Genomic DNA, 18,968 nt, shown 5'->3' with positions numbered 1-18,968 from the left:
GCACACTTATAACCAAGTGCTGGACCATTACATGAAGATTTGATCTGTGACTCCGTCCTGTTGCATCAGCTGAGTAGGTCTTAACCTTCAGCTGAGTTGTGTAACAGACAAGGGCGATATTCACAGAGCCTGCCAAGCCTGATGGGAAAAAACGTATTATGCATACTTAAGATGATATGTTATAATCACGCTTTTGTTACATCGGTTAAGTGAATTGTCCATGGACATTTACGATAAACTATTTCTTATCCTTCTATTCCAGGGTCAGCGGACTTGTACGGCATGTGCCACAGTAGCGGAAGTGCGTCACGCACCCGTGACTTGCTCTGGTATGAAGGGAGGAGACATGCGGTTGTCTTTGAACGTGGTTCACCCCGGTCTGTCAGTGCGTCTGTGCCAGTCTACCGGCTCTTTAAATTACCCCCCTTTCACCAGCAGCGATCAGCTACCTAAACCATGAAGATCTGGACCTCAGAGCACATATTCAAGTGAGTAAATTACCCCTGCAAAGCGTTTTTATGTCCGGCCTGCAGGAGCTCGGTGTGTGGTTCAGCACTTAAGTAACGCTAGTTTTAATCCGCTGAACAACACACGTAGGGTTTATAACACAAAACTGTAACCAGACGATGTTCCTAACTATAACTAACGGACTATGTAAGTGAAATATAACCTGTCTACGGTATAACTTTACTGTCGCTAGCTTGTATGCTAAAATGACATGCTAAGGAGAAGTACCAGACGTATTCTATTCGTTGTCAGTCTGTGTGTAATTTTAAAAACAATGTAATGCTTAAAAGAAGTCACGCAAGTTCATAGGTGATTGTAAAAGTATTAACATAGCCATGGTGTGTGCGGAACTGCCGGTTTCTGGTTACAGATGCTTTTGTCATTGCATAATCAGCCAGCCAGGTCAAGCCCTTGGTGCGTAACCTTTCCCCTACATCTCCGTGTGCGTCACTACGCAACGGGCCAGTGCATGGCAACCACTCAAAACAACATTTTTACTCAATGAGCGCTCTTTACTGATGTTTTGTTCAAACATTATATATCTACTTAACTAACTTTGGATGGATATTTTGAAAAATTGGAAAGTGGGAAATTGTTTAGACTCATTAAAATATTTTGACACATTAAATGCTTTAAACACAAGTTCGAATCTTTCTTTTTTTTTTTTAAATGAGCACATAACAAAACATTTTTTTTTGTTACTAAGTAGTGGTTAATTCACTAGTCATTTAATTGTTAAATGTGTGTATTGTTAGCAAACTCGCTTTAGCAGTGTTGGAAAATATATTCATACAGCCAAAAAAGAAGAAAAACATGACACAAATTGCTTAAATGAAATAGAATAGCTACCAAAATGTAACGCAAAGGACTAGTTTGAGATATTATACAAAGGAAAGAGAATAAATTAATAGATGTGAGATAAAATGAGTGCTGATATTGGATTTAATGTTGATAGCCAACATAAAATGGTAATTTATAAAGAATTATTTTAGCTCTGTATTCAGTTTGTGTAAATATAATGTATAAGACATAAAAATGTGTATTTGGCAGTTTTTATTTGTTACAATATTATTTTTCTTTGCTTCAACAGCCACCCTTGGGAGATGGTGATTAAAGCTGCTATGCAGAAGTACCCAAACCCCATGAACCCCAGTGTGGTTGGGGTGGATGTTCTGGACAGAAAAATTGACACACAAGGATGCCTCCACAGTAAAAGACTGCTCAGCACAGAGTGGGGGCTTCCATCTATAGTGAAATCTGTGAGTATCAAAACCCAGCTGTGCATCACTGACAAACGCACAATCTTATCAAATGATAGAAAAAGCAGATAGAAGCGTGGCAATGGTGAGAGGTTAAGGCTTTCCGTTCAACAAGTGCAGCGATAACCTAACAGGTTATCAGGCTATTTCTGTCCAGGAATAGTAGCAACAGCTGACCTGTCTGCCCAGGCGGGTTCATGGCTGCGTGCCATGACTCGTGCTGTACAGGACACCGTAGTGACATTTCTGTCATTGCTCAGATGTAACCCTTTACGCCATGTGATGTAACTTTCCGTCTTTGTATGTCAGCCCAGTTAAAACTAGCAGTCTCCTGAATCGGAGCAGTGACGGAAGCCTCTGAATATCTGTCATGTCATTGAACTTTTCCTTCTGACCCTCACTTTTTGAAGCCAGTAATGATAAGACTGCAGAAAGCTGATATGCTACATACTGTTTAACTGTTTAAATATTAGGAAATCAGGTGCTGTTCGTCAGCACTGACCTTTGCTTGGATTTCTTCGGGTGAAGGAATGCTCACTCACTACATCTATGACTAGCCTCTGTAATTCCAAGGACAGACTATGACCCGGTGATTGATAGTGTATTAATGTAATCTTTAATCAGATTGCCTCAGTCTCTGCGTATGAACTAGATCCATCTTATGGATGATGCCCTGTGACAAAGGTCTCCTAGGAGAGTTGTAGTTGTGGCAAACTAAATCATCAATTTGAAGCTCAAGCAAGTGGAATCAGCCTTTTCTTACTGCAGTCTATTTTGCCTCTTGTACTCTGGAAAATATGGCATATGAGTTACAAGAAGTTAACATTTGCACCATGTGATAATTTAACTCGCATTAAGGTGTCGTGGTATCAAAAAGCCTCTTTTGGAAGTAATCCATGGAAGTAGTAATTTAGTGAAAACACAAAGTGTTTACTCAGCTGCAGCCTTCATGTTTCTACTTAAAACACAGATTAAGTAACACTTCTTCACATGAACTTTAGAGTCATTAGAAGGTCAATTATGATTTCTAACCTCACTTTTTTGAATTATCTTTGAATTATCTGCTCCATTTCTGAAATATCTTTTAAGGTTTGTGTAAAATGTATCTCTCTCTTTGTCCTCAGCTCGTTGGTAACGCACGAACATACACTTATGTTCAGGAACAATCAGTTATTGATCCCAAAGAGCAGACTTTTGAACTTCAGTCTTCAAATGTGAGTACTAAAAAGTTTTAAAAAATTACAAATATTGTATAAACACCTCCTGTTTTTTGGCTCACAGTGGGTGAAAAACCAGATTACCGAGCACGGATCAAAGCACACTTTTACAGTCGTACCTCGTTGTGCTGCCAGCTGAATATAGACCATGATGCTGGCAAGCAGGAGCAAATCTGATTTCATTTCTGACTGCTAAGAATGGGAGAATTTTTCTTACATGTTCTTATGAGACCTGTTTGACATGCACACATCTGAAGAGTTTCTGTGACTTAATCCTGGAATCAAGTCCAACTTGTTAAACTGCGTGAGAAGTCACTTCTTAGCAGAGTGCATTTTAACTTTAGAGGCACATGTAGAGTATTTTGGAACTAAAAACGAACTTCAACTTTGTGATTCAATCAACTCGTTAAGAGCATGAAAATCTTCAAGTCTGATACGTTTTTGATTTAGTTCAGTCTCTTACTGTTCTTATTGTCTTGGAGACACCATATAATCTGCACATAATTTTTTTTAATGGATTAATAAGTATTCTGATTTGTAACTAGTCTGTTGTGAACTTGCTTCACCGCACCTGCAATAATGGAAGAATTTGAGTTCTTTCTTTTTTTCTTTTTGTTAATGCCTTTTCTGGTGTTTTAACAATTGACTTATGGTTATTGTCCTATTGCTGTAAGGCATGATCTCTCCATAATCTCCCAATTTGCATTTCCCTCTCTCCAGATCACATTCACAAACATGGTATCTGTGGATGAAAAATTAACATATAAACCACACCCTGAAGATCCAGAAAAGTAAGTTTTAACACTGTTACACTGATGTAACATGTGTTATAAACACTCTGAGCTTGAAGTGTCAGATTGTTCAATGCACACCATAACTTTGATTTCACGATTTTTTTAGAACAATATTGACCCAGGAGGCTATCATCTCTGTGAAAGGGGTCAGTCTCAGCAGCTACCTGGAGGGAGTTATGGCCAGCACCATCTCTACTAATGCTGGAAAGGTAAGAGGTTCCTTCAAACTGTACTGAGATTGGTAAAGTTTTAAGTAGTTTTGCATGTGACTAGTGTTGGTTAAATAACTAAAACCTAGCTGTAATTACATATAGGCAGAAGTGTTTATAGCCATTGCAAATCGCAGGAAAAGAAGGGAGATGATAACTGTTATGCTGGGGCAGTAGCAGCAGGTTTGTGGCATTTCACTTGTACGTCCAAAAGTACTTGTGTGGAAAAATCTTTAAAAACTACGAGATGACTAGTCAACAGCTTAACGTTCTCTCCAGACCAGTCGCTGCATGAAGTGGGTTTACGTGTTTCAGGCACGCCGTCTCTTCTGTTCTTGTATTCTACTTGATGCAACTCATTTTCCCGTGAACTAACATTTCACTTTGTTCTCGAACAGGGCCGTGAGGCCGTGGAGTGGGTTATCAGGCGACTGAATACAGAAATCGAGGAGCTGGCAGCCACAGCACGTGGGACCATACGCACCCCGATGGCTGCTGCAGTCACAGAGAAATGACACCCAACTCTGGTGTTCAGCTAAGTTTCAGATTGGACTGCACAGCAGAACAGCCAGCCTCCTTCTATGATACTCTGGTCCTGTTTGGTGCTTTGGGGATTTTTGTATTATTTAAGGGTACAATTTGGCATGTTGTGTACTTTTACCAGTTATATTCTAAGCCGGAGACTGCTGCCTAAAGGAGGTCTGAGTGGTTTCTAGTGATGCGGCCTGGCGGGACTGCTTTGATAGGGCGCTGAAAAGTTGGTGGCTCACTCAGGGACATTTAAACACTACTGCCATTTGTGTCTTTGAAAAAAGGTGCAATGTGGAAGGACTGGAAACACAAGAAATGTGCCAATGCAGACGCTGCTGTTTGTCTTTACAAATGCCTTCTCCAGGTGTGTATTCATCTGGCAGAAATGTGTCAGAATGCCAGCATATCGTCTCTGGTCCGAGCTTCACGTTTACAGCAGAAAAACAGGTCATGGTGAGACGTATAGGAGTGACTGTAACAAATGCGTACACTGAGAAATGATGGCTGATATTAGCCATGGAGGCGGCATGTCAAGCGCACTGAATGTCACAAATGCATGCAAGCAGGTCAGATTAAACGGTTTGGGTTATCCACAGTGACCACAGTAAGGTTTATTTGTGTAAGAGAGCCACCTCAACAGTGTTTTCGTATGGGACCTCAGTTACAACAACAGACTGTACTAGGTACGAATGCAAGCCTGATACTAAACTGTACTGATGTAATGTAATAACTTATGTCATTGAGGTATTTAAGTGAAATGAAGGGATCAAAGTACTTGCCATATTTATACTTTTAAAAAGGTATAGTAGACCTTCTCAAATGCTGCTTTAATGTAACATAAACATGAATCTGTTTACTGTGTAGAAACAAGGGTCAGACTTCTTTTTACATACTAAACATGAGGTCGTTTCAACTGAAGTAGTTTTATCAGCACGTGCATGATCACTGAATGCCGGGGCCGAAAGCTTCACAATTATTACCAGTAAAAGCTGCTACATGTGCTAAGCAAGCTTTTTGATAAAACTGTTTCAGTGGATACTCTGTGTTTGAGATAGTCTCATAGTGGGAATCTGTGTGGCGATGGTAAACGCACAACTTTCTGTCTATAACATATTTATAAATATTTTTTATCTATGTCAGGGATATTTATTTTTGGAAAAAGAACAATTTGGAAGAGCAAACTATGAGTTTGGTTGATTTTTAAAGGAAAACAACATGTTCACGTAATAATTTTTGTTTTCTGAATGGGTTATTGTGTAAAAGATTCTCACCAAATGCAGAATGTGTGAATAAAATATTTGAACCCTTTTTATTTAAGAGCTTTTGTCAGATATTCTTTCTTGTTTTCTGGTTTCTTGCTGGAGGCAATGGTTGTATATTTTAAACACAGAGGGAGTTACCTGACATAAACGGGAAACGCTGCACATTTGACAGGATGATTGAAGTTCTGACTTCATCATGCAGGCGCCACATGCTGCCACGTAGTGGACAAATGTCACAGTTACAATTTCTGGGAAAAAATGAAGGAAATGAAATGATGCTAATTAAAAAGAATTATTTAAAATGTTTGTGGAAGAGGAAATGATTCATATTTTATATATTTTGGGTGACATATTTCTACAGGGCTATTGAAATTTAAAAAATACTGAACCCCAAGTCAGACTGATTTATTTTGAACCAGTGTATGAGCAGCTGTGTTACATATCTGCAGTGTTGGGAAGGTTACTTTTAAAATGTATTCCATTACAGAATACATGCCCCAAAATGTATTTTGTAACGTATTCCGTGAGTAACGTATTCTGAATACTTTGGATTACTTAATATATTATCATGCTGCTTATAACTACATGAATGTGATTTATTACTATTACTGAAGGTCCGCGGCTCATAGCCGAAAACTAGCTTTACTTTGTTGTCTGGGTCAGGTTTGCTAGCGAGAGACCGAGAAAGGCTGCTCCAAGGAACTTATTGTTTCAGAGGAAAACACGAACACAGTGTACAGTCGAGTCTTAATCGCTTACTTACAACTGGGCTCATCAGGCACTCTTCTTGGCTGCAGTGGTTATTATTATATTAACATGCTTCCAGCTCCCGTTTCTGCTCGGTGACAGCTCGCACTTTTTTTCCTCCCTCCTCGGGCTCACAGACACATAACGGATATGGCAGTCCATTCTCCCCGCAGCACGGACTACACTGCCCATGAGGCTACATTCTGTAGCATTCAGCTTAGCACAACAACAACAACAACAACAAAAAGGCGCTCTCTCACCCAGGAAACACACAGTCGCAGAGAGAGCGACACCCTGTAACCATGGCAACCGTAACGCTGCCACCATAACGCTGGAACAACAGAACATAGCTGTCAAACAAAACCGTCCTGACCCGTGACAATATGAATCAGGCAAATACCACCGTGTAATCCATTTATTTCAACACAGTATCTGTATTCTAAATACCACCTTTTTAAACGGTAACTGTAACGGAATACAGTTACTCATATTTTGTATTTTAAATACGTAACGGCGGTACATGTATTCCGTTACTCCCCTTCCAACACTGTATATCTGGTATGGAAAAAGTACACAATAATAAAAAAGCAAATACACTTCAAAGAAGCATGGGCCTTATGGTTTGCCAGGTAGGATGGATTCCCAGAACACCTGCTCTCAAACTTAGCTGAGATCTCTTACAGGTGTTGAAATTTTCAAAAATTTCTTGAGCTCCCCTTGGCTATGGGTCACACACTCATGTGGTTTGAGAAATACTGTTCTAAGGAACAGTTTTACACCATCATACACACATTTTTATACCAAACCAGTTTGAACAGTGTGAATGGAAACGTATGCAAGTCACTGAAATTGTTTAATTAAGTACTGTTTTATTACGTTTTTAGTATTTTTTTCTCAACATGGTGCAATTTTTTTGATAGATTTTTACATATTATTTTTCAGTATACATTGTTTTCTTGTAGTTGTTCTTCTTTTATAATGTATTACTTTTTATTCTAATTAAGCATATAAATACATAAATAGCATATAAAAAGCTCTTCAGTTCAAACGGAATAAACAGATAGTTTATTCTCAGTGTTATCCTTACAAAAGGTGATGCACACCAAAAATGGCATCACCACTGCAGGTGCATGGTGCACTTTGGTGTCACTTGTCTTGCAGCCCTGATTACTGCAATAAATCATATTTAACCTCGGCTGATCTAACCTCACACCCATCACATCTGCATGCCCCTGCTCTCTTATTTACATATACTTCCAGGGACATAATGAGATTTCTTTCAATACATTTTCTGGCCAGTTAGCTGCTAATGGTTAGATAGTTAATGGTCACTGAAGTGCAACAGTGATATTGAAGAATGTAAGCTGCCCTTGCACAACATAAAATTCTCATAGTATCTTTGAAAACAGAGAAAATGTCCTTATCGTCTGTGTCTGAGTCATTAGCACAATTCAATAAAACACCACAAATGGGATATAAGTTCTTTTCTTAATCCACAAAAATCATAACAGTATCCTATGATTATTCTGAATCTCTTGGAAGCCTGTTTTGCTGGATATATCTGACCCTACGGTACTGATAAAACTGGATTCATCACCACGTAATTAGATTAATTACCCACCAAGAGATGCCCAAAGATATCTTGCAAAGGAAATCACTTAATTAATGTTTATTTCTCCCTGGATGTAGTTTCTCATATATTAGTAATACACATCTTAGCAAAGGTTTGAAGACATGTAATTAAAAAAAATTCCACGTAGTTTTCTAATAAATCATTTGCTGTTCGGTTATATAAGCCTTTCGGTTATATAAGCCTTTAGCAGAGGTGTGGACTCGAGTCACATGACTTGGACTCGAGTCAGACTCGAGTCATTAATTTTATGACTTTAGACTTGACTTGAAATAATGTTCTAAGACTTGTGACTTGACTTGGACTTTTACACCAATGACTTGGGACTTGAATTGGACTTGAACCGGTTTACTTGAAAAGACTTGATATTTTACCCCAAATATAAAATTTAACATGCATATTATATAGAGATTGAAAATGTGACGTCATTCACGGGTAGAACCGCAAAGGATTCTGGGAACTCGTGGCAAGCGGTACTAGCGCACGCAGGCTTTCAATTGAAACCAGTCACACAGCGATAAAAAGAAACACAAAAATGTCAAGCTGTTGTATTATTAACTGCAATAGCTGGTCGCATGACAGCCACGGGAAGCCGACGGGTAAAGAGATCGGTTGTTATCGGATTATGTCGTTGAAGAGAAATTGTTCGAGCCATGTTTCCGAAGTAACAAAGATGCGACTGGATTGCAGCCATTCAAAGACCAATTATAACGTCCCAGAACCCTCCAGCTCACAGGTTAGTCTGCTCCAAGCATTTCCACAAAGGTCAGTCTGCTGTTGTAGTTAATGCGTCATTTTTCTTAACATAATTGGTGATATAGGTTACAAGCAAGTCTGGCGCTGAACAGAAATTGTTGCGCTATGCTCCTTTGTTTATTGTGCATAAATAGTGAATTGTCCTGACAGAATATTGTGTTTCGCTTCTGTTATTATGGTACATTGACAAAAACATATACTTTTATTCACAGGATAAAACAGGTTTTTTGTATCACTAATTGTCCAGTACGATTACAGCATACAGTATTATTGTCACTGCTACATTTCTGTGATGCTACCAGAAATTATTTCCACTGCTAATTAATTACCGTTGAGCTCAAAGGTCCTATTAATAAACTGTTAAGGAATGTGTATTTATGACGACAGTTTGTGAGACTGGTAAACTTATGATACGTACGATGGTCTTTACTTTCTACACGGTGCATTTCAAGGTCCTGTACCCATCCGTCGGTAAACTGTACCTGGGCTTGTTGCAGTGACCGGAAGTTACTAAACTTCATGAGTGTATGCACTCACTCCAAGAAGCGTATAATTATAAATATGCATATAAATATGCTACGATGAGATAGCTGACTTCATCTAACTAGCAAATGTTTTCCAGGCTACGTTGGTGATGCAGTTTTTTTTTTAATTATATATTTTTTTAAATATCATTTATTTATGTATGATATTTTTGTCATGCGATTTTAAAGCCGGTCCTACAAGCGCATCCAAGAATAACATGCAGCTTATCTCAGAACTGTCGGTGAAAATTATTCTTGGAGCTAAGTTTAATTGAGCTGCATTTTAAAGAGGTGCAATTTCACAATTTGTGTATATTTTCTAAGTTCACTATTTTGTCATGTGTTGAGAAAAACACAGATTTTAAAATTACATGGTCTAATATTTACATTTAGCATATAACTGCAACATGCCTTTTTTCGGTTTTTTTTTAAAGACTCGAAAGGACTTGAAATTCAAAATTTCAGACTTGTGACTTTACTTGGACTTTTACACCAGTGACTTGAGACTCGACTCTGACTTGCCTGACATTACTTGAGACTTGACTTGAGACTTGAGGATAAAGACTTGAGACTTACTTGAGACTTGCAAAACAATGACTTGGTCCCACCTCTGGCCTTTAGTTTGTGTAATAATTATCTGTGAGGGGGTCAGAAGTTGTTTTTCTTACATTTTCCAGCCAAAGTTTTAAAACTAGCAAAAACAAAAAGAAACATAAAATAAATAAAAGGCTTTATTTGTTTGTGTTATTTAGACAACACAAACAAATAAAAGGAGGGCTCTAAACTCGCTTTATAATTTGCAGTTGATTATGTAATTTGCATTTTTTATTTACTTAAGCATTGCATTTATTCCTTATATTTGTTGCTGATTTAACTTTTTTTCTTTTTAAAGAAAGTCGTCCAATAATAATTATAATAATATAAAGACAAATAAATGCGTTTTGTAATTTCTGATCTACTGGGAATCAAAAATAATAAATTTAAATAGATTTCAAAAGCGATATCATTGATAGTAATAAAAAGAAAGAAAATACTATGAAACTATGATTAACTCTTGTTTTTCTGAGTTTATATTTGGGAAGAAACTTTTTTTTCAAGCAGCTGAAGTAATAATAAAATCATTAAGTGTAATAGCATGTGGTATGGAAGAGTTCCTGTACTGACAGTGTCTGTGGACTGCCCCCTAGTGTTTTGGAAGATTCACTTCGACGTTAGTACGTCACTCTCCACCGGCCGCCGCGATAGCCTCAGCCAATGGAGAGTGAGTACTGAGCATTCCCTCAGCCAATAGCAGCCTGTGTTGTATTTAAAGGTTTTAAACCGAGGGCCGTTTGAAATTAAACGAGTAGTGTTCGGAGAGTTAGCCAATCTCAGTCAGTCTCTGTACTGCTACAGCTTTGTGTTTCGACTTTATTGTTTTATTAGCACTCATGTAGTATTTTTCAGAAAAAAGAAGTGATACTAAGGTAGACTCGTCGTAACGTCTTCGTGGATAGTCCTTATGTTTGTAGCGAGCCACAAACGCCAGCTGTGGTCTACTGGCCGATGTAGCTGTTAGCTAGCCTCCCTTAGAGCTGTTTTCGACCTGTTTATGTTCTAGAAAAATTATCGTTTAGCGCTGAATCGGGTCATTGCAATAATATATTTAGGTAAGTGGTTTTATACAACTAGCTTGTTGCAAAAAGGTGATGTTTAACGTGGTGTTATGGTGTGGATGCTAATTTAAATTTACCTGATCGGCAACAACGTGACGATGATGGCTACTGTTAATCTTCCTGACAGAATAAACATTGTAAATTGTATATACATTTTTAAACAGTTATTTCAGACATGAATACAAGAGCGTCTATATCCAAACAGGATTGTTATTGGGTTTGTTTGGTTTTTTTAAGCTAGAAGAAATGTCTTGAAGGTTCTCGGTCATCGTAGTCTAAGGAGGTTGAAAAGAAAAGCGTCTCTTCCAACCTCCTTAGCTAGAAGAAATGTGACAGACTAAAGAGTTAAACAAACTGCATGTTTTTCTTAATTCCAATCACGTTTTTAACAATTTCTTTGAATAAAACCTGTCTCCGTTTACTTCTTTATTAGATTATGGACTCTACTGCTATGCACAAGATGCCAAAAGGCACGAAACTTCAAAGGCCTGAAATTAAGGTAACTCATCATAAACCCGGGGCTGGTTAAAATTTTTATTAAATGTGTTTTTGTTTCTTGTTTTGTTTTGGTAAATATCCTTGATTACTGTGTATGGCATTAGATTTGCGCTTCCAAGCATACCAGTGTCTTTGGACACTTTTCTGTATGGCTTATTAAGAAGATCTAGTGTATATAGAGACTCGGCATATGCATCACCAAAAACTGAGCTAAGAGAGATTTTACCCACAAAGCTGGATGGGTGAAAATGAACATGGCCAGAACTAAGCACTTGTATGTGATCATAGGAGTATTGATCCACTGATTAAAATAGAATTGGTGTTTGTTAATTTAGATAACCTTGTCTTTTGAGGTAAAAGATAAATGCTGTTGTTAAAACTTGTTTGTTTGGGGGTTTTTTTTTTTCTTCAGATTAGGGAACTCACAAAGGTAAACAGATTTCAAAGTTTCAGATTTTTAGAGTCCTGACTTTTCAGGTGACAGTCTGTCACTATTACCCTGACTGCAACTGGTCCAAAATGCTGCAGCTTGACTTTTAACTGGCATGCGCAAGACAGACCACATATCATTTTTAAGGCATTGCATGCGTTTGCACCTTCTTGCTTCCATATAACTTTGCCTACTTCCATTAGATCACTGAGATCTGCTTAGCAGGTTCTCCTAGATTAAAACAGCTGATCAGGGTTTTGCTCCTAAATTGTGGAACCAACTGCATCTGCACATCTGGACCCCTCCAGCATTAGACATTTTCAAAACCTGTTTTCATCATTGGCTTTTAACTCTAATTGGATTACTTTTTCTCAATCCTGCTTTACTCATGTTCTCATTTTTTCTTTTTAAAATCTATTTTATTTTTATTACCTATGTATTTTACCCATCCAGTTGTACGGGATGGTAGCCAGCAGTTTTTTTTTATTTTTTAAATGAGCTTATAAATAAACTAAACTGACCATATTGACTACACCACAAAAAGCATTGTTAATCTTGATAATATGAGCAGAATTGGTGACCTTAAATTGGACGTTGGCGAGAGCATATGGTTGTCTCCGTCTCTGTTAGCCATGTGACACACCAGCGACCTGTCCAGGATGTGCTCAGTGAGAGACTAGGTTGAATAGATGGTTAAGAAAATTTAGAAATGAAATGAATTTCAAATTACAAATTTTTTTTTTCAAGGTAAAGCTAATTTATAATACTTAAAAAAAAAAAGTAAAAAGCTTGAAGCTTTTTTCAATTATTATTATTGTTTATCTTGTTTGTTTGCAGTCAACCAGTGATGGGCCCAAGCGGATTCCTGTATTGCAGCAGTCACAGCCCATTCAGAAGGCTGTAGTCACACCAACCCCGCATCAGCGAGTTCTAGGTGTATCAAATGGACCTCAGCGCGTTCAGAGGCCTATGAGTCACCAGAAACCAGTGTCAAACCTGCCCGCTACTGTCAAGTCGACACACCCTGCTGATCAGAATGTGAACCCCGCTACTCAGAATGTAAATGCAGCAACACAGCTCAAACCCAGCACCCAGCAAAAGCAGCTGAAAACGCAAGCTCCTAAACCAAACCTGACCAAACCCCAGTTGGAACCACAAAAGCCAGAGAAGCCACAGGGTAAGTGTAATACTAAACTGGGAAAACAATGGTGTTTGTGTCTGTGTTTTGGGTGCTAAAATGTATCCTCCTCTTTCTTTGTCCAGACAAACCTGCCAAGAACGATCATGCACAAACCTCTACATCAAAGTACGTTTAAGAGTAGTTCCTTGTCTCATCCATATACTTTTATGACAGGTTAAAGTTTATGTCGCTCTTGCTGTAACCGTGTGCTGTTTTGCTCACACAGGACACGATGGAGTCTGGAAAATTTTGACATTGGTCGTCCTTTGGGAAAGGGGAAGTTCGGGAATGTCTACCTCGCCAGGGAGCGACAGACTAAGTTCATCCTGGCCCTGAAGGTGCTCTTCAAAAAGCAGCTGGAGAAGGCTGGGGTGGAGCACCAGCTGAGGAGAGAAGTGGAGATCCAGTCTCACCTCAGGTAACATCTGTCGAATTATATTTTACTGTTAATTGTAATTAACTACTCCCCAGACTAGCGTTTCTCAAACTGTGGTGAGTAGACAATATAAAGCGCCTTGAGGTGACTTTTGTTGTGATTTGGCGCTATATAAATAAAATTGAATTGAAAAAATTGAATAGACCCACTGCAGGCGAGCTACAGATGAGGGGAAAAGAGATGGGGTCAAACTGAAGTGACTGATTATTGTAGGGAAAGTAAGCAAAAATGACTTTGGTAGTCAGCACAACAGCATTATTCTACTGAAATTATCTTGGATCCTTGTCTGATTTTTCAAAACTGTCTTGAGTAGGAGTGAGTTTTAAAAAATCTATTTTCTGGTCCAAAATATTTTAATATGTTCCCTCTTACTTTGGCTGTTTTGCTTCCACCACAACAAAATCACACTTCCTGCACAGTACTTCAAGACTGTGTACTTCAAGATCAGTTTACCATCAAAAATCTCAATTTTCTGCATTATTCCCTTGCACCAGTCTACAGTTGTAGCTAGCGTTGTTAGCCGCTGTTGTTTTGTTTTTTTCCCAAAAATTACCTCTGACAAGATATTTCTGCTGTTCCATATCGCAGAAATTTCAGCTTTTACAAATTCTGCCAAATTGCAAAATTTGTATGTTGATTCATGGTTTTCTTGTTTTTAATGTACTGTGACTATTTTAATATTTGCAGTAGATCACATGTGAAATTGTCCGCTTGTGCTACGTGCATGCTTTTACACATGAATTAAGCAGAAGGGACTACACTCGCCGGGAAGTTGTGTTTCTTTGTTTGTTTTTGGGTTTTTTTTCCACTAAATGGAGACTTGTAGTTAACAACTAGTTCCAGCAGTGGCTTTCTGCTATAAAAAGCCATGCCAGGAAATTCTCCTTCATATTTTTGTGATTAATCATTAGCTACTTTGACACAAAGGCATCAGCTGTGAGGCTTGCACTTCTGATGAAGTTTCACAGGTGTCAGCTTTGTTTTTATGCCTAGATAATTTACACTGAGTTTGTAATTGCAGAGAAATTTTCAAGTAATTTGAAATGAAATATTTTTAATTTACCATTTTTAGAGCATTCTTTGGACAGTACGAATCAAAGATAAATGATTATAATATTTCTGACTCTTAAGTTGAATTGAATGGAATGGAGTCGGGACCTTGCGAATCAGAATAGAATCAGTTGTAGATGTTGGTGACGATGCCCAGTCCTGGTCTTGAGTCTCATACAAATGGTATAAAACAGTCATAGATTCCAGGTCAGAAAAATTAAGCAGCTGTAGAAGTACCTACAAACCCTGCACTCCTGAAGGCCAGCAGACTGTGATGGATGTGGTTGCAAAAAGTCCTTTAGAAGTCTATGGAAAAACAGCTTTCTGACTCCAACTCTTTAAATGCTGCTTCTGAGTTTGTGCACGGGCTCAGACACTCGTTTTGGGTCAAAAATAATAAAGTCTGTTCCAAAATGGAAGATTATCTGTGGCTTGTGCTCATTGTTCATATTAGATATAACTGCATTGAATTAGTTTCTTTGTAATTGTAATGACTGTAAATGTGTCTGTGGGGTTCTTGCTCAAATATTCAGACCTTTAAATTTTAAATTTGGGAAAATAAAGTATTAAAATGTCGTTTGAATCTCAATTGCAGGAATTTTTTTTTTTTTTTTTTTTACGACTGGTAAAAATGCAAATAAGTGAGCCAAGAAGAAGTGGGCAGATGAGGTGAACACCTCAAAGTAAACATTATTAGCCCATAACTAATATCTGCTTGGTTTTGTTGCTGATTGATGATTTTAAGTCTTTACGAGCAACAGCGTATGGTTTTAGAGTTTAACCTGTGAATGCCTTTTGTCTCTTGTATGAATGGGTCCATCGCTGTAATGTGGCTCATCACATATGAAAGTGTGTAAATGTGGTTTGTGTTCTGTTTGGCTGTGTTGGTATGCTCCTGCTGTATGGCTGGGAAGACCTGTGTTAGTATGATAACTTATTTTTTTGATTATTATATATTTTTTATTTATTTTAATCTGTGGAAATCAGACTCTTCTTCATGTCACTGTCAGACAAATGTTCAGATGCTGTGGGGTTTTCACGTTTATCTAAATGTTAACACTGTCAGGTTTAAAACCTTTTCCCTCAGTGATTGGATTTTACTTCAGATATGGAGAACGTCACAGGCACGCTATGGTTTCTGAATCTCAACAAATCTGATCATCAGACGGCGAGTGTGAGACTCTGGACTTCCATATGCCCAACTTTTTTTTTTAATATGACCACATGGATTCATTTACAGAAAAATGGCACTAAAATATGCCAACTACACATTCCCTTCAGTAAAATTACCCCTTACCATAGTAATGAATAGCAGTTTAGTTTGGGGAGTCCATACATATTGGAAATGATGATTGTCAAAATATCTAATGGTCCTGATTTTCCTACAGGCATCCGAACATCCTGCGACTCTATGGCTACTTCCACGATGCCTCTCGTGTGTACCTCATCCTGGAGTTTGCACCCAGGGGAGAGCTGTACAGCGAGCTCCAGCGCTGTGGGCATTTTCCCGAGAACATAAGCGCCACGGTAAGAGTGCAGAGTTAAGACCTTTTCGGCACTCTTGTTGTTCTATAATCTAAGGAGCTTCCCTAGTTTTACCCTTTATTTGTAGAGAATCCTGTTTCCAGGATGTTTTACGTTCACTTAAAGCATCTCTTCTGTGATGCGTGTTGTGTGCTTAATACTTGTGTGCTTAATGTGTTGTTCTAGTACATCATGGAGTTAGCAGATGCCCTCAACTATTGCCACACCAAAAAGGTGATCCACAGGGACATCAAACCAGAGAACCTGTTACTGGGGGCCAATGGGGAGCTCAAGATCGCGGATTTCGGCTGGTCTGTTCACACCCCGTCCTCCAGGTATGTTCATGCAACTTTTTCGCTTTTAATCATGTTGAAGGTGAAACTATGGAAATGATTTAGCCTACACAGGTAAGAAATTGTATATCATTAAAGAGAACAAACATTTTTTTTTCTCTTTTCTTCAGGAGGTCCACTCTGTGTGGGACACTGGACTACTTACCTCCAGAGATGATTGAGGGGAAAACTCATGACGAGAAAGTGGACCTGTGGAGTCTCGGGGTCCTTTGCTACGAGTTCCTGGTTGGAAAACCCCCATTTGAAGCAAAAACACACGAGGAGACCTACCGCAGGATTTCAAGGGTATGACACCACCACAGTACAGAAATGCTCTACGGCTTCTCTCAAAAGTTGAATATTTATTCCCATTTTCTGTCTTTGACCTCCAGGTGGAGTACTCTTACCCACCACAGGCCACTATCAGTGCTGGAGCTAAAGACTTGGTTGCCAGGCTGCTGAAGCACAACCCTATGCACAGACTGCCCATCCAGGGAGTCCTGTCCCACCCCTGGGTGGTCGAGTACTCGACCAAGAAGCCAACAACCTTAAACAGTGAAGAGCCCAGCCAGTGACTGGTCTCTATGTACGACCGCACGTCTGATGGAGACTGTACAAGATAAACACGAGGGTGTAGCTGATGTATGAAAATCTGCTTCTATCTCTGACTTTAAAACCACTTGGTGGAACAGTATTTTGGTTTGCAAATATTTTGAGCCACTTAGCTATATTTGTTATCTTTTTTTTTTTTTTTAAACTTAATGTTTTCTGTCTTACCTGAACTTTCTTTCTGTGGCATTCTGTTTCCTGTAAATATTTTACTGTCTGCAGAATTATGAGAGTTTTACTGAGCTTTTCTAAAACGTCGTTACTTGAAATTGAAAAATAAATTATCATCAAAGACTCTCACTCTGGAATTTGTCCAGTGTGTATTTAACAGTTTTTGTGTTTCAGGCTCAGTTATTTTACTCAGTAACCTGTCTTCACACTGACGTTTGAGTGAGGCGCTCTCATCGACTTCATACACCTCCAGCTGTGTCCAGGCTGCACAGGGAGCTGGTAGAAGAATTTGTCATTTATGAAAAGTTCCTGTTTCATTTATTTGTAATGTAAGTGTGACTTGTGGGTCTGTGGTAACTGGATTGGTTAGATATTTGTTTTGAGGGAGTGTGTGTGTGAGTCCTAAATAAGTGGAATTGACTTTAATTTCAATAAGTCACAGATTAAAACTGCATGTGCCAAATATGAAAAACATGTTAAAGGTTTGCTGACCTGTCTTGACCATGATGTTTTGTTCTTTCCTGTTGTGAAATTCACACTTTTATTTAGGATTCTCTGACACAGTCTGTAGAGCTTTTCTACTCAATAAGCAACCAACTTTTTACTACATGCTGCCTTCAGTGGGCCTGCAAGCAATTTGGAATTCAGTTATACAGTGGGGCAAAAAAGTATTTAGTCAGCCACCGATTGTGCAAGTTCCTCCACTTAAAATGATGACAGAGGTCAGTAATTTTCACCAGAGGTACACTTCAACTGTGAGAGACAGAATGTGAAAAAAAAATCCATGAATTCACATGGTAGGATTTGTAAAGAATTTATTCGTAAATTAGGGTGGAAAATAAGTATTTGGTCACCTCAAACAAGGAAAATCTCTGGCTCTCACAGACCTGTAACGTCTTCTGTAAGAAGCTTTTCTGTCCCCCACTCGTTACCTGTATGAATGGCACCTGTTTGAACTCATCATCTGTATAAAAGACACCTGTCCACAGCCTCAAACAGTCAGACTCCAAACTCCGCCATGGCCAAGACCAAAGAGCTTTCGAAGGACACCAGGAAAAGTATTGTAGACCTGCACCAGACTGGGAAGAGTGAATCTACAATAGGCAAGCAGCTTGGTGTGAAAAACCAACTGTGGGAGCAATCATCAGAAAATGGAAGACATACAAGACCACTGATAATCTCCCTCCATCTGGGGCTCCACGCAAGATCTCATCCCGTGGGGTCAAAATGATCATGAGAACGGTGAGCAAAGATCCCAGAACCACACGGGGGGACCTGGTGAATGACCTGCAGAGAGCTGGGACCAAAGTAACAAAGGTCACCATCAGTAACACACTACAACGGCAGGGAATCAAATCCCGCAGTGCCAGAACTGTTCCGCTGCTGAAGCCAGTGCATGTCCAGGCCCGTCTGAAGTTTGCCAGAGAGCACATGGATGATACAGCAGAGGATTGGGAGAATGTCATGTGGTCAGATGAAACCAAAGTAGAACTTTTTGGTATAAACTCAACTCGTCGTGTTTGGAGGAAGAAGAATACTGAGTTGCATCCCAAGAACACCATACCTACTGTGAAGCATGGGGGTGGAAACATCATGCTATGGGGCTGTTTTTCTGCCAAGGGGACAGGACGACTGATCTGTGTTAAG

General features: G+C 38.9%; 3 protein-coding genes across 7 annotated transcripts in view; 2 read left to right on the top strand and 1 right to left on the bottom strand.

Annotated features, from left to right (window-relative positions):
* The window catches only part of LOC309707119 (guanine nucleotide-binding protein G(s) subunit alpha-like), a 58,748-nt gene extending 52,037 nt beyond the window's left edge, over positions 1–6,711 (bottom strand). The window contains exons 1-2 of one of the 3 annotated variants that reach the window (XM_082534249.1): positions 6,539–6,711; positions 5,918–6,027 (exon numbers count right to left, since the gene is read on the bottom strand). In XM_082534249.1, the coding sequence (XP_082390375.1) occupies positions 5,918–5,990 (73 nt within the window). In that variant the 5' untranslated portion in view covers positions 5,991–6,027; positions 6,539–6,711. The remainder of the gene's footprint in view (positions 1–5,917; positions 6,028–6,538) is intronic. The other 2 variants (XM_082534248.1, XM_082534250.1) reach the window with 2 other exon arrangements.
* prelid3b (PRELI domain containing 3) lies at positions 306–5,834 on the top strand. Its single transcript, XM_082534251.1, has 6 exons — positions 306–488; positions 1,598–1,766; positions 2,891–2,980; positions 3,704–3,774; positions 3,884–3,986; positions 4,385–5,834. Exons 1-6 carry the CDS (start codon positions 457–459, stop codon positions 4,499–4,501), a joined length of 582 nt encoding a protein of 193 aa, XP_082390377.1. The 5' UTR covers positions 306–456; the 3' UTR covers positions 4,502–5,834.
* A 1,648-nt stretch (positions 6,712–8,359) lies between the features above and the next one.
* aurka (aurora kinase A) lies at positions 8,360–17,450 on the top strand. Of its 3 annotated transcripts, none has more exons than XM_082534243.1 (9): positions 8,360–8,892; positions 11,525–11,590; positions 12,857–13,196; positions 13,283–13,325; positions 13,426–13,617; positions 16,074–16,212; positions 16,396–16,544; positions 16,673–16,847; positions 16,934–17,450. In XM_082534243.1, the coding sequence occupies exons 1-9, from the start codon at positions 8,692–8,694 to the stop codon at positions 17,114–17,116; spliced, it is 1,488 nt and encodes a 495-aa protein (XP_082390369.1). In that variant the 5' UTR covers positions 8,360–8,691; the 3' UTR covers positions 17,117–17,450. The 3 variants fall into 3 exon arrangements, with proteins under 3 accessions (XP_082390369.1, XP_082390370.1, XP_082390371.1); XM_082534245.1 differs by lacking the exon at positions 8,360–8,892 and adding an exon at positions 10,737–11,085; XM_082534244.1 differs by lacking the exon at positions 11,525–11,590.
* The last annotated feature ends 1,518 nt before the right edge of the window (positions 17,451–18,968 follow it).

The sequence above is a fragment of the Aulonocara stuartgranti genome, assembly GCF_965226115.1.
Source record: "Aulonocara stuartgranti genome assembly, chromosome: 5".
NCBI lineage: Eukaryota > Metazoa > Chordata > Actinopteri > Cichliformes > Cichlidae > Aulonocara > Aulonocara stuartgranti.
Note: the sequence above shows the minus strand (reverse complement) of the source record. Positions and strands in the feature narration are given on the sequence as shown.

What these genes read in the sequence shown, in the direction of transcription:
- aurka (XM_082534243.1), top strand. Translation starts at nt 8,692, where the DNA reads ATGTCAAGCTGTTGTATTATTAACTGCAATAGCTGGTCGCATGACAGC. An exon ending in GCACAAACCTCTACATCAAA is followed by an intron (nt 13,326 to 13,425) that starts GTACGTTTAAGA and finishes TTGCTCACACAG; the next exon opens with GACACGATGGAGTCTGGAAA. An exon ending in GAGATCCAGTCTCACCTCAG is followed by an intron (nt 13,618 to 16,073) that starts GTAACATCTGTC and finishes ATTTTCCTACAG; the next exon opens with GCATCCGAACATCCTGCGAC.
- prelid3b (XM_082534251.1), top strand. Translation starts at nt 457, where the DNA reads ATGAAGATCTGGACCTCAGAGCACATATTCAA. An exon ending in CACCCTGAAGATCCAGAAAA is followed by an intron (nt 3,775 to 3,883) that starts GTAAGTTTTAAC and finishes CGATTTTTTTAG; the next exon opens with AACAATATTGACCCAGGAGG. An exon ending in TCTCTACTAATGCTGGAAAG is followed by an intron (nt 3,987 to 4,384) that starts GTAAGAGGTTCC and finishes GTTCTCGAACAG; the next exon opens with GGCCGTGAGGCCGTGGAGTG.